Source organism: Pectinophora gossypiella, chromosome 29 (assembly GCF_024362695.1).
Source record: "Pectinophora gossypiella chromosome 29, ilPecGoss1.1, whole genome shotgun sequence".
NCBI classification, from domain to species: Eukaryota; Metazoa; Arthropoda; class Insecta; order Lepidoptera; family Gelechiidae; genus Pectinophora; species Pectinophora gossypiella.
Window position 1 is genome coordinate 1,222,688 of NC_065432.1, and position 13,397 is coordinate 1,236,084.

The 13,397-nt window shown below is 43.1% G+C and overlaps 1 protein-coding gene across 3 annotated transcripts in view; it reads right to left on the reverse strand.

Moving 5' to 3' along the window:
- LOC126379366 (intersectin-1-like) overlaps nt 1-13,009 on the reverse strand; it is a 44,762-nt gene extending 31,753 nt beyond the window's left edge. For 2 of the 3 annotated variants that reach the window (XM_050028084.1, XM_050028082.1), the window contains exons 1-11: nt 12,905-13,009; nt 11,872-11,999; nt 11,253-11,351; nt 10,523-10,601; nt 8,905-9,759; nt 8,221-8,314; nt 7,131-7,282; nt 6,107-6,209; nt 4,130-4,259; nt 2,056-2,166; nt 908-972 (exon numbers count right to left, since the gene is read on the reverse strand). In XM_050028084.1, coding sequence (XP_049884041.1) covers nt 908-972; nt 2,056-2,166; nt 4,130-4,259; nt 6,107-6,209; nt 7,131-7,282; nt 8,221-8,314; nt 8,905-9,759; nt 10,523-10,601; nt 11,253-11,351; nt 11,872-11,991 — 1,808 coding nt within the window. In that variant the 5' untranslated portion in view covers nt 11,992-11,999; nt 12,905-13,009. The remainder of the gene's footprint in view (nt 1-907; nt 973-2,055; nt 2,167-4,129; nt 4,260-6,106; nt 6,210-7,130; nt 7,283-8,220; nt 8,315-8,904; nt 9,760-10,522; nt 10,602-11,252; nt 11,352-11,871; nt 12,000-12,904) is intronic. The other variant, XM_050028083.1, reaches the window with a different exon arrangement.
- Between the last annotated feature and the right edge of the window lie 388 nt (nt 13,010-13,397).

Sequence of the window (13,397 nt, forward strand, 5' to 3'; positions counted from 1 at the left end):
AAAGGATCGAAGGACCGAACAATGCATAGAACTCCGCTAGCTACAAATTGGTAGTGTGACTAGGGACCGACGAACCAACGGTGTCATGATGAATCAAATCATTCATTCAACGTAATTATCATGGATGAACTTGTTGAAGGTAAATTTAACATTCTTTCGTCATTTCGCAAGGTGTTATGTCTGAGGAGAAATGACAAGAAACTGCAACATCTTTTCAATCAAACTTTAGAAGTTGTATATATGCATCGCGATGTGCAAACTCCATTAGCGCGTTTCAGGACTGCTTTAAATGTTGTGCGCGCCATTTGTTAGATATGGGCGGAACTAACTGAGCTACTAATTAGGTCCTTTGGCGACAGATGCTTTTCGTGGTACCGAACTGAGCATAGTACCCCGCTAGCCACAAGTTGGTAGTGTGACTAGGGATCGACGATCCAACGGTGTTATGTTGGAAGTTGTATATATGCGTCTTGCTGTGTAAACTTCGATATCGCGTTTCACGACCGCTTGAGTACTGCATTATTGAATGTGGCGCCATCTGTTGCATGTGGGCGGAACTAGCTAGCCAACTAGTTGGGTCCGCCACAGTCCGCCATACATTTGAACGATGCGCGCCATCTGTTGGTTATTGGTGGAGCTAGCTAGCAAACTAGTGGGGCCGCCACAGTCCGCCATACATTTGAACGATGCGCGCCATCTGTTGGTTATTGGTGGAGCTAGCTCGTCAACTAGTTGGGTCCGCCACAGTCCGCCACACATTTAAACGATGCGCGCCATCTGTTGATTATTGGTGGAGCTAGCTAGCGAACTAGTGGGGCCGCCACAGTCCGCTATACATTTGAACGATGCGCGCCATCTGTTGGTTATTGGTGGAACTAACTCGTCAACTAGTTGGCTACAATCTCACCTTTTCTTCTCCCACTCCAGCTGGCACTGACGTTCCATCTCCTTTCTGGCAGCCTCGCGTTTCTCCTGCGAATCAATAGTATAACATTTCATAAGCTCACAACTATATCCCAAATGGGGTCCGAGGTACGGTCTCGAGCATTAATTATGTATACACTTTGGTACCATGTCACATTAGCTTTTTTGACAAATTGAACTGTAAGTCTCATCATCATCAGCCCATTAACGTCCCCACTGCTGGGGCACGGGCCTTCCCTATGGATGGATAGGGAGATCGGGCCTTAAACCATCACGCGGGCCCAGTGCGGATTGATGGTTATTAACGACTGCTAATGCAGCCGGGACCAACGGCTTAACGTGCCTTCCGAAGCACGGAGGAGCTCGAGATGAAAATAAGTCTCACTAAATGTCAAATATGTTAGTGCGAAGAGTCCTAAAGTGGGTACATTATATTGCTCATGACTGTACATCCATCGCAAGAAGAACTAAGTACCCACACCTTACCGAGCTTTCTGTTAGACCAACGTGATAGGTGAGCCGTATCGCCGTCTATAATGGTCGAGCCAACTGTGTTAGTGAAAACTGCACTTAAGGTAAATTAATGACTCATTGGTGCAAGTACGGTACCGGGGTTCGAACCGGCACTGTCTATTTGAGAATATAACATACACAGCCTATATACGTCCCACTGCTGGGCACACGCCTCCCCTCTATCAACTAGAGGAGGTATAGAGCATACTCCACCACGCTGCTCCACTGCGGGTTGGTGGAGGTGTTTTTACGGCTAACAGCCGGGACCAACGGCTTAACGTGCCCTCCGAAGCACGGAATCATCTTACTTTTTCGGACAATCAGGTGATTCAAGCCTGGAAAGTCCTTACCAAACAAAGGACAGTCTCGCATAGTGATTTCGAGAATGTCCCCATCGGGAGTCGATCCCAGACCTCCAGATCGTGAGCCTAACGCTCTAACCACTACACCACGGAGGCTGTTGTGAAAACTGCACTTAAAGACGAAGTATATAACTTCGTCTACAGTTATATACTTCTTGCTTCAGGACTCTGATGTCCAAGAATAGGAAGCAGCCCTGAGCTTCAGGTTGGTGATCCACCTCACAACCCACAAGATAGAAGATAAAAAAATACCCACTTGTTCCTCCTTCTGTTTCCTGGCCAACTCCTCTTGTTCCCTCTTCTGCGCCTCCAGGCGGAGTTTCTCTCTCTTTTCCGCTTCTTCCCTTTCTTTTCTTTCTCTTTCCGCCTGTAAAAAAAAAAAACAGAATCACTCAGAAATCAGAATCATTTATTCAACGTAATTATCATGGATAAACTTGTTGAAGGTCAATGTAACATTTTTGAATTTACGTCATTTCGCAAGGTGTTATGGCTGAGGAGAAGAAATGACAAGAAACTGCAACAGCAACACATCTTTTAAATCAATGTATTAAACATTACAAGTTATTTAATAACTAGAGGAACACATTCAATACCAGACATTTTTATCATTTAGGTAATCATTAATCTTATAATAAGCTTTTTTACATAAAGTAAGCTTCACATGAGCTTTAAATTTATTTTCTGACAAATTTAAAATATTATCTATTCCCCTTAGTATTCAGTACGGCATCACTACACCCTGTACTAAGTTGTTATCAAGTTAAATCATCATCATATCCCTAGAGTTATCCCGTTTTCCACAGGGTCCGCTTACCTAACCTGAACATTTTACAGGTCCGGTTTTTTACAGAAGCGACTGTCTGTCTGACCTTCCAACCCGCGAAGGGAAACCATCCCAATACAGGTTAGGTCACTTACCACCGAAACGCATTTCTCGTGTATGTGGGTTTCCTCACGATGTTTTCCTTCACCGCTGAGCACGTGATAATCATTTATGATCCAAACATAAATTCGAAAACAAATTCGACAATCATTGGTTTAGACCTGTGTTGGATTCCAACCTGCGACCTTACAGTCAGATTCAAGCGTTCGTGGGTTACCACGACTCTTAACTTATCAAGTTAAATTAATTTATTGATGAATTTATTAATTAATTAAGTAGCTAATTAGAAATGTGGGATGTAGAAATAACACGGGATATTTTAAATATCTTTACACCTTATATTTAAACAAAATCCTCTAACCCCACCGACATCGCACCAGACTCCCCTCTCTTACTTTTTAAAACTGCCATACGTCCCATTCATTAACCATCCTCCTTTCATACCATAAACAATCAAATTCCAATTCATTATCCTTCCATAGTATTCTCACTTTCCTACAGAAATAATTATTACATAACATACATAAACAGCCTACATACGTCCCACTGCTGGGCACAGGCCTCCCCTCAATCAACCGGAGGGGGTATGGAGCTTACTCCACCACGCTGCTCCACTGCGGGTTGGTGGAGGTGTTTTTACGGCTAATAGCCGGGACCACCGGCTTAACATGCCCTCCGAAGCACGGAATCATCTTACTTTTTCAGACAATCAGGTGATTCAAGCCTGAAAAGTCCTTACCAAACAAAGGACAGTCTCACAAAGTGATTTCGACAATGTCCCCATCGGGAATCGAACCCGGACCTCCAGATCGTGAGCCTAACGTTCTAACCACTAGACCACGGAGGCTGTAAATAATTATTAAAATTGCAAAAAAGAAATACGGCATATAATTTTATTTTACTAGCTGTCACCCGCGACTTCGTTCGCGTGAAACTCTACTATTAAAAATATGCAAGTTTATAAAATATTACCTCTGCTTCCTATTATACATAAGAAAGACATGGAAAAAAAGAGGTAGTAAAAATTAGAATATGTCCAGTACAGGTAATAGTGAAAGTTTGTGTGTGTGTGTGTGTGTGTGCTTGACTTGAGTATGTGAGTGAGAATATGAATAAATTAATGAGTGCACAGGTGAGTGACGGTGTGTGTGAGTGAGTGCATGAGTGTATGAATGACGGTGTGTGTGAGTGAGTGTATGAGTGAGTGTGTGAGTGACGGTGTGTGAGTGTGTGAATGACGGTGTGTGACTGAGTGTGTGAGTCACGGTGTGTGTAAGTGAGTATGTGAGTCAAGGTGTGAGTGTGCGAGTGAGTGTGTGAGTGAGTGTATGAGTGAGAGTGCGAGTGAGTGTGTGAGTGACGGTGTGTGTAAGTGAGTATGTGAGTCAGGGTGTGAGTAAGGGAGTGAGTGTGTGGCTGTCTCTCTTCCTACATCATCACATACCTTCTCCTTCATCTGCGCGTCGGCTAACTGCGACCGTCGCCTCTCCAACTCAGCTTGTCCGCGCGCCATGTTCTCGCGACGACGCTCCTCGTAAGACTTGTTACTACCAGTCGACGTTACCGACTCTCGCCTGATGAATTAAAAAAAAAAAATATTATCCTTAATAAAAGAAACAAAAATGGTGTAACGAAGCAAGGATCTACTCTGAACTGGCGTGCGTGTATGAAACAATTTTAGAGCGTAAAAAAACAATATTGCAATTAAACATTTGCGCATATAAAAGTAAGTGCGCAATATCGACAAATTCAAATTCATATAAATGTCCCACTGCTGGGCACAGGCCTCTCCTCAATCAACCGGAGAGGGTAAGGAGCATACTCCACCACGCTGCTCCACTGCGGGTTGGCGGAGGTGTTTTTACGGACCAACGACTTAACAAGGAATCATACTCTTTCTGAAAATTAAGTGATTCGGTGTTTCGGTGTGTTTTTGTATAGGTAACATAGTTACACTTTGATTCGTCATTTTTTACATAACGAACGTCTCATCCGCCTAAAACCAATAAAAAAAAATATTTTTGAATTTGAATGATACGTTCCTCCTAACACGGTTATCAAAGATGAAAAATAATTACAAATTATGGTTTGATACCAAATGTTTTTCTTACCTTGGCGCTCTGGATGTAGGCATGAGATGTAAAATATTATACGTAATTTAAATACATCAGTTTGTACTATGTTATATGCATAAACAGCCTAAATACGTCCCACTGCTGGACACAGGCCTCCCCTCAATCAACCGGAGGGGGTATGGACCACGCTGCTTCACTGCGGGTTGGTGGAGGTGTTTTTACGGCTAATAGCCGGGACCAACGGCTTAACGTGCCCTCCGAAGCAGGGAATAATCTTACTTTTTCGGACAATTAGGTGCTTACCAAACAAAGGACAGTCTCACAAAGTGATTTCGGAATCGAACCCGGACCTTCAGATCGTGAGCCTAACGCTCTAACCACTAGACCACGGAGGCTGTTGTACTATGTTATATATAATACAATAAAATAAATAAATAGTTTATTGGCAATGGTTACAGTAAAAATAAATGCATTCAATTCTACACTTTTTTGCAACGGAAAACTCCACTTGATATCAATTCAGAATCATGGTCTGAATCATCCCCCTCAGTATTCGTTACGATGTCACTTACACCCTGCTCAAGTACGTACAGTAGCCATACAAGTAGATAGGGTGTTAGTGACACTGTAACGAATACTGAGGGGATGATTCGGACCATAATTCTGAGTTGATATCAAGTGGAATTTCCTGTCGGAAATTTCATGAAAATGTTTGTTCATTTTTGATTATTTCCGGTTCTTTTGCGACGGAAAATTCCACTGGATATCAACTCAGAATCATGGTCTGAATCATCCCTCAACGTTTTTGTTACGATGTCACTAGCGCCTTGTATTTTATTTATTTTATTTTATTTTATTCGGGTAGCTTACAGCTAGCTGCCCGAGCAGCTTGCTTCTATGCTGTTCTGGGAGCAAATAAAAAACATAGAACACGTTCAGCTGCTTGTCTTCCCGGGCATGTCGTAAAAACCGACAGAGGGATTGCGTCCTCTAACATGATGGACTAATGTTATGGGCGATAGGCTGATCCCTTATCACCATAAGGTTCATCATATCCATCTTAGGACTTCGTATCAACAGTGGCTGCAAGTTGTCTTTGATTACTTGTGGCTCTGCCCACCCCATTTGGGATTACGGGCGTGAGTTTATGTATGTATGTATGTATGTAGCTTACAGCCTCTTTTACAAAGTAGATATTTATATGTGTAAACAAATGCCAATTACAAAGCTACCACAGGTGAGGTGGTATTTATAGGTATATGCACTGTTAAAAAACGCCGCCTAAAAATGTCACAGAAAAAATAGAGGTAACTTAGCTAAGAAACGTTGACAGGTAGGATTCTCACCTGAACGAAGGTGGGATCAGCTCCAGAGGCAGCTTAGCTGGCACCGCCTCCCCTTGGGTCGCCTTCTCACATAGGTACATCGCCAGCACGAACTCTTCGCATCCTGAACAAGACAGACTTATTGTATTTAGCAATTTCTCATCGTAGTTTGGTTAGGAAACTGCAGGCTGATCCCCCGATTATCTGGCAACCTCCGTGGTCCAGTGGTTTGGGCGTTGTGCTCACGATCCGGAGGCCCCGGGTTCGAATCTCGGTGGGGACATACCACAAAGATCTCTTTGAGATCCCTAGTTTGGTTAGGACATTACAGGCTGATAACCTGATTGTCCGAAAGTAAGATGATCAGTGCTTCGGTACGTTAAGCCGTTGGTCCCGGTTACTACTTACTGATGTAAGTAAGTAGTCGTTACATGAGTCATGTCAGGGGCCTTTAGCGGCTCAGTAATAACCCTGACATCAGAGTTGATGAGGTTGGTATTCTACCTCACAACCCACACGATAAGAAGAAGACCCGATTATATGAAAGTACATACATACATACATAAACTCACGCCCGTAATCCCAAATGGGGTGGGCAGAGCCACAAGTAATCAAAGACAACTTGCAGCCACTGTTGATACGAAGTCCTAAGATGGATATGATGAACCTTATGGTGATAAGGGATCAGCCTATCGCCCATAACATTAGTCCATCATGTTAGAGGACGCAATCCCTATGTCGGTTTTTACGACATCCCCGGGAAGACAAGCAGCTGAACGTGTTCTATGTTTTTTATTTGCTCCCAGAACAGCATAAAAGCAATATATGAAAGTAAGCAATTTAACATTTGCGCATATAAAATTTCTTAGATGAATTGCTTCGATGTGGTCATTTTAACCCCCCTAAAGCAAGCGGGTATCAATGCTGAAACCGCTCAAAATCGCCCAGAATAGATAATACCGACAAGAGCCGACGCCAGGTGATGGTAAATGACAGAAGAAGATGGTGATAATCTCTGGCTCAACATGGCGCTTGGTTAACTCACCGAGTTTCCCATCTGAGTCCAGGTCAGCCAATGCCCAGATCTGCGCCAAGGCTTGCTGAGGCAGCCTGGACTGCAGCATTATGGACCTGGCTTGAGCCCCGGAGACGGATCCTGTCTTGGCGCGGTCCGTCGCGTTGAAGAGTTGGGTGTACCTGGAACATAAGACAGCGTCACGACTGTCTCCTGACTACCCCAGAGGAGTATAGTTTACGTGGTGTTAGTGACTTTGGCTGTGAAGATGTGCTGCCGCCAAAGGATGCTTTTCGTGGTACCGAACTGAGCATAGTACCCCGCTAGCCACAAGTTGGTAGTGTGACTAGGGATCGACGATCCAACGGTGTTATGTTGGAAGTTGCATATATGCGTCTTGCTGTGTAAACTTCGATATCGCGTTTCACGACTGCTTCAAGACTTCATTATTGAATGTGGCGCCATCTGTTGCATGTGGGCGGAACTAGGTGGCCAACTAGTTGGGTTCGCCACAGTGACACCGTATCAAATACTGAGGGGGATGATTCAGGTCATCATTCAGAGAGTTATTGAGGACAGACGAGGCAAGATGATTGGACACTTAATAAGACACGACGAATTTATTGAAAACATCATAGAGAGAAAGCTAGAAGGAAAGGGAAGATCAAGAAGAGCTTACATGGAACAGATTAAAGAGAAGGCGAACGTCGCGTCTTATAAGTGGAAGAATTGGCCTTTGATAGACAAGAATGGAGAATGCTACACCGACAAGAGCGTGGCAGACTCTCTCACACACACATATACACGGACTTGACTTTCAGGCTTGAATCACCTGATTGTCTGAAAAAGTAAGATGATTCCGTGCTTCGCAGGGCACGTTAAGCTGTTGATCCCGGCTATTAGCCGTAAAAATACCTCCACCAGCCCGCATTGGAGCAGCGTGGTGGAGTATGCTCCATACCCCCTCCGGTTGATTGAGGGGAGGCCTGTGCCCAGCAGTGGGACGTATATAGGCTGTTTATGTCATGTCAGAGGTAAACTCAATTCCTATACTTGTTCACAGGGGTAGTGACATTAAAAAGGTTAGGAACCACTGTCTTAAAACATGGGTGTTACTCACTTGAGTTTTTGCGCCTGAGGCACCGCCCACTCGACGCTGGGCGGTGGGCTCACCATACCCATGGGCACTTCTGTCGGGCTGGTCGCCAACGATCCTGCAAATAATATAAAATTAAATTAAAAATTAAAAAGAACCCCCGACCAAAAAAAAAGTACTCAATTATTATGACAAAAGGTTAAAAATACTAAACCCTATAAAAAGCAAAAAATAACTTATCCCACATATGCTTACAAGCAAACTGAGCGTGTAACATTCCTATCACACTTAACAAACGACCTGATGACCTTGAAGACCTGAACCGATTTCCACCAAACATAGCTAAGAACACTCTCGACTGATATACCTTTCAAACAAAAAAAGCCGCATTAAAATCGGATCATCCGTTTGGGAGCTACGATGGCACAGACAAACACAAAGTCACGTCAAACGGGACCCTTTTTTTCGCATAATGTTGTTTGTCCTATTTTAATTAGGCACTACCGGTTAGGCATATTTTTTTTTAGTGTGATGTCTGACGCCATACGATTGAAGACTAAAATAAGACCGAGGGGGTGAGGTAAACCTAGCTCAGCCGCTGGTGGGGAGCGGAGAGTTGCCGTTCTATACGTAGTGTTATTCCTTATTCTATGCTATGGTGTAGCTTATTAAGAAAAAATATATTATATGTAATTATAACGTACTTACCAGGCTTAGACAAGATCTCATTCTTCACAGCAGTAATAGGTGTCGATGTGATTGGCTGACTGGGAATCGCACCTGCTACCGTCGCGATAGCCTGTGGAGGACTACTCAGCAACGACGCGACTGTTGTACCACTGGGCATTGACTGAGTCGCTGGTTGCGATGCAGGGATCAGTGGTTGCGAAGGTGGTATCAGAGGTTGCGCAGGTGGGATCAAAGGTTGCGAACCTAAAGGTTGCGAGAGTGGACCACCGATCAGGGACTGATTTAGCGGCGTGGTGGTTGCTGGAGGTATCAGTGGTTGAATACCTGAACCAGGTATGATAGGTTGCGATAAAGGCGCTGTAGCCAAAGGTTGGGTTGATGGTGGGATGATAGGTTGAGCGCCAGGGATTAACGGTTGAGATGGTGCAAGGATTGGTTGAGAACCTGGGACGAGTGGTTGAGGAGGGATCATTGGTTGAGCAGGGGGAATCAATGGTTGCGAAGGAGGTATCAATGGTTGCACTCCAGGAATCAAGGGTTGTGGAGGAATAGCTGGTTGGGCTGCTAAAGGCGGACCACCAACCAAAGGTTGCGCGCCAACCAAAGGAGCACCACCCATTAATGGCTGGGTTGTTATCGGTTGCGTCAAAGGTTTCACCCCAGAAATCAAATCAGGAACCGAACTTGGGACCGGTTTTGCAGGCGGGATCAAAGGTTGAGCTGGAGGGTTGACGGAGGGTTGGTTGAAGTCGCCCAGAAGGTTCTGAGTTGGTTGACTGGTTGGTAAACCAGATATCAGTGGTTGTTGTGGCATTGATGGCATAGGTGGGATTGGAGGCTTTGCTGGTGGAGCGAATTGCTGTTTTGGTGGGCCTGTGGACAGAAAAAAACTACTTTGGGTATGTGCTTATAAATTTTGATTATACATACATACATAAACTCACGCCTATTTCCCACCGGGGTAAGCAGAGACTATAGAATTCCATTTGCTTCGATCACTTCTCTTGCTTCCTCCACATTCATCAATAACTTCATACACGCACGCCGGTTCAGAGTAGATCGTATTAAACCTTTTCTAAGGACATCTCCAATTTGGTCAATGTAAGTCCGTCTAGGTCTTCCTCTGCCAGCCCTACCATCAACTTTCGCTTTATACACCGCTTTTGCAATTCTATTATCCTTCATCCGCTCTACGTGTCCAAACCAACCTAACATTCCCTTCTCAATCTTAGTCACTATATCATCTTTATCGTATTTCCTCGTCGGTTTTTGTATTTTGATTATAAGTTTAATTAAAAAAATAAATTTTGCTTTCCGCGATGTAAATCGAAAAACGCGAAAGGTTTTTAACATAACATAACCAGCCTATATACGTCCCACTGCTGGGCACAGGCCTCCCCTCAATCAACCGGAGGGGGTACGAAGCATACTCCACCACGCTGCTCCACTGCGGGTTGGTGGAGGTATTTTTACGACTAATAGCCGGAATCAACGGCTTAACATGCCCTCGGAAGTACGGAATCATGTTACTTTTTCAGACAATCAGGTGATTCAAGCCTGTTGAGATCGGGCGGGACCTCTACAGGGATAAAGGCTTGCTGTGTTTCATTCATTCTATAAAGGTAAAATTATTTACCCAGTGGACTCAAAGATCCCAGTAGAGCAGGCGGCAAGACTTTAGGGATCTCCATTCCATGGAGTTTCAGATTAATGATCTGAAAAAAGCAAAAAAAAACATTCAAATTAAAAATATTTATTTCGGTAACTAGTCCATATTATGTTAGTAACATAAAGCTTAAACTAGTATTATAATTATAATTGTTATAACACTCGAAAGACGACAACATAAAAATACCAGTTTTGTTTATGGTGTAAATTAAAAGTACTTTAAAACTTAATACATAAATAAACAACCTACACTCACACAAGCACGCACGCACGCACACACACACGCACGCACGCACGCACGCACGCACGCACGCACGCACGCACGCACGCACGCACGCACGCACGCACGCACACATGCACGCACGCACGCACGCACGCACACATGCACGCACGCACGCACGCACGCACGCACACATGCACGCACGCACGCACGCACGCACGCACGCACGCACGCACGCACACATGCACGCACGCACGCACGCACGCACACATGCACGCACGCACGCACGCACGCACACATGCACGCACGCACGCACGCACACACGCACGCACGCACGCACGCACGCACACATACACACGCGGCACAGGCCTCCTCTCAATCAACCGGACGGGGAATGGAGCATACTCCACCACGCTACTGCACATGAACTTGTTTTTAAACTTGTGTTTTTATTTTATTTTATGCCTAATAATCTTACCTTACAGGCGATGGAGAACTCCTTAAGGTCCAGTTTCCCATCGGCGTTGCAGTCCGCCAGCGTCCAGATCTGGCCCAGGACAGGAGGGGGCAGTTGAGACTGAAAAGAACATTTATTATTTTATTTGATATTCATTTATTCATTTGTTTTGTATGTTGTGTGCAATAAAGTATATTTGATTTGATTTTAATTTGATTTTATTGTTTATTTATTTATTCCTTCTCTACCTCTCATGTGAGTTGATGAGGTTGGTATTCCACCTCACAACCCACACGAGAGGTGTCAGGGTTATGATTGAGCAGCCAAAGGCCCTTGCCATGGCTCATGTAACTATTTCTCACTTACATCAGTAAATAGTAACCGGGACCAACGGCTTAACGTACCTTCAACACGGATCGTCTTACTTTCGGACAATCAGGAGATCAGCTTGTAATGTCCTTATTAAATTACGGATCACAAAGTGATTAACACAACATAACACTTAATAGACTCCCATAGAAAGTCTCATATCCCTGATAACGCGGTAAGAACCTGGTATTATGTGTTTTAATTACCCAGTTCTGTTGTCTCTCCGTATCCCAATGGGAAATATGCATGTATGTACTTTTTTACAACATACCTGTAGCATGAACCTCTTGGCCTGCTCCCCAGTGAGGTGTCCGTTGACAGGGCCAAGGTTACGGAAGTGCTCAGCAAACTTGGCGTGCTCGTGCGGCTGGATCATCCACGGGTCCGCCATCTCGCTGTCTATGGAAAGAAATTTTATATAGGGTGCTAGTGACACCATAATGAAAACTTTGAGTGATGATTGAGACCATGACTCTGAGTTGATATCAAGTGGAATTTTCGGTCGCAAAAATGGAACTGAAAATAATTTAAAAAGGCCTTTTTCCGATGGAAAATTCCACTTGATATTGACTCAAAATTGTGACCTGAATCATCCCCCTCAGTATTCGGTACAGTGTCGGAGAAAAAGACCATTAACTGACTGACTCACTCATCAGAAAATCTTAGACCCTACAAGTGAGTATTGCAAAATACAACCCCTAAGGGAGTAAAAAGGGGTGGCAAAGTTTGTATATATCTTCTATAGTTTTAATAGTAGGGGTAGGGTAGGGTTATTATTGGTCAGCAAAAATTTAGTATCAATCGCCATCGACTCGCAAAGAAGAAGATAGTAGGGTTTCACGCGAGTGAAGTCTTGTACCATGGTAGCTAGTAAAAAATATTATAAGATCTTAACAGCCTTGGATGTTTGATTATTCAGGTTTGTTATAATATAGGTGTTTTAAGAGAACAGTAAATATATTTCTGGCATTTAAACAATTACGCCATGTGGTATTTTAGGGATATAATACTAATTAAAGAAAACTTATCGAAATACACTATGAATGGTAGTAAATCTAATATTTAAACAACTGATAAATTCCAAACTCGGTCAACAAGATAAGAATTTTAGCACAATATGTGATAGAAAAGTAACTGAAATGAAGTATTAAATTTAAATTAGTTAATAGGAAGCCTAATCAATCTAGGAAATACATTAAATTTAAATGATATTAAAAGAGAAAGATGTTTTATAACTTTCTACGAGAATTAACAGAAAAGGAACAAAAGGCTGGTTTTTATTGGTATAGTTTGAAAATACTTACATTATATATGTAAAGGAGACCTGAACACGAAGATTTGCCGCCCCTTTTTTCCAATAAATAAGTGTAATTCGAAGGAAAACCCAGCGAAAATATGTATTGATCCGCCTAAACTGTCAAAGTCGAATGACGCATCGGTTTTCGTTTAAAAATGTATAGAAGAAAACAGCTGTTTTTATTTTTACTTCCTCACTGTTTCTTTCAAGGACCAAGTGTTTCTTTCTATGTAAGTTTCTACGTTTTATAATCCATAATAAGATAACATAATTTTATTTTCTGCTGGATTGATGACTGTTTTGCAACTGTTTTGTATTTTATAAGAAAAAGAAGATCAAAATGAAGGAAGAAGAATTTGGAATAATTAACTTCTAATTTCTAAACGTTTCTGTAACAGTCACACGTCGCGTTTAATTTCTGTAGCAACAGCGCCAGTTACTACGGCACAAATGTAACAATCATAATTTTTTACTCTCTCTATTTTCATAACAATTGCTAT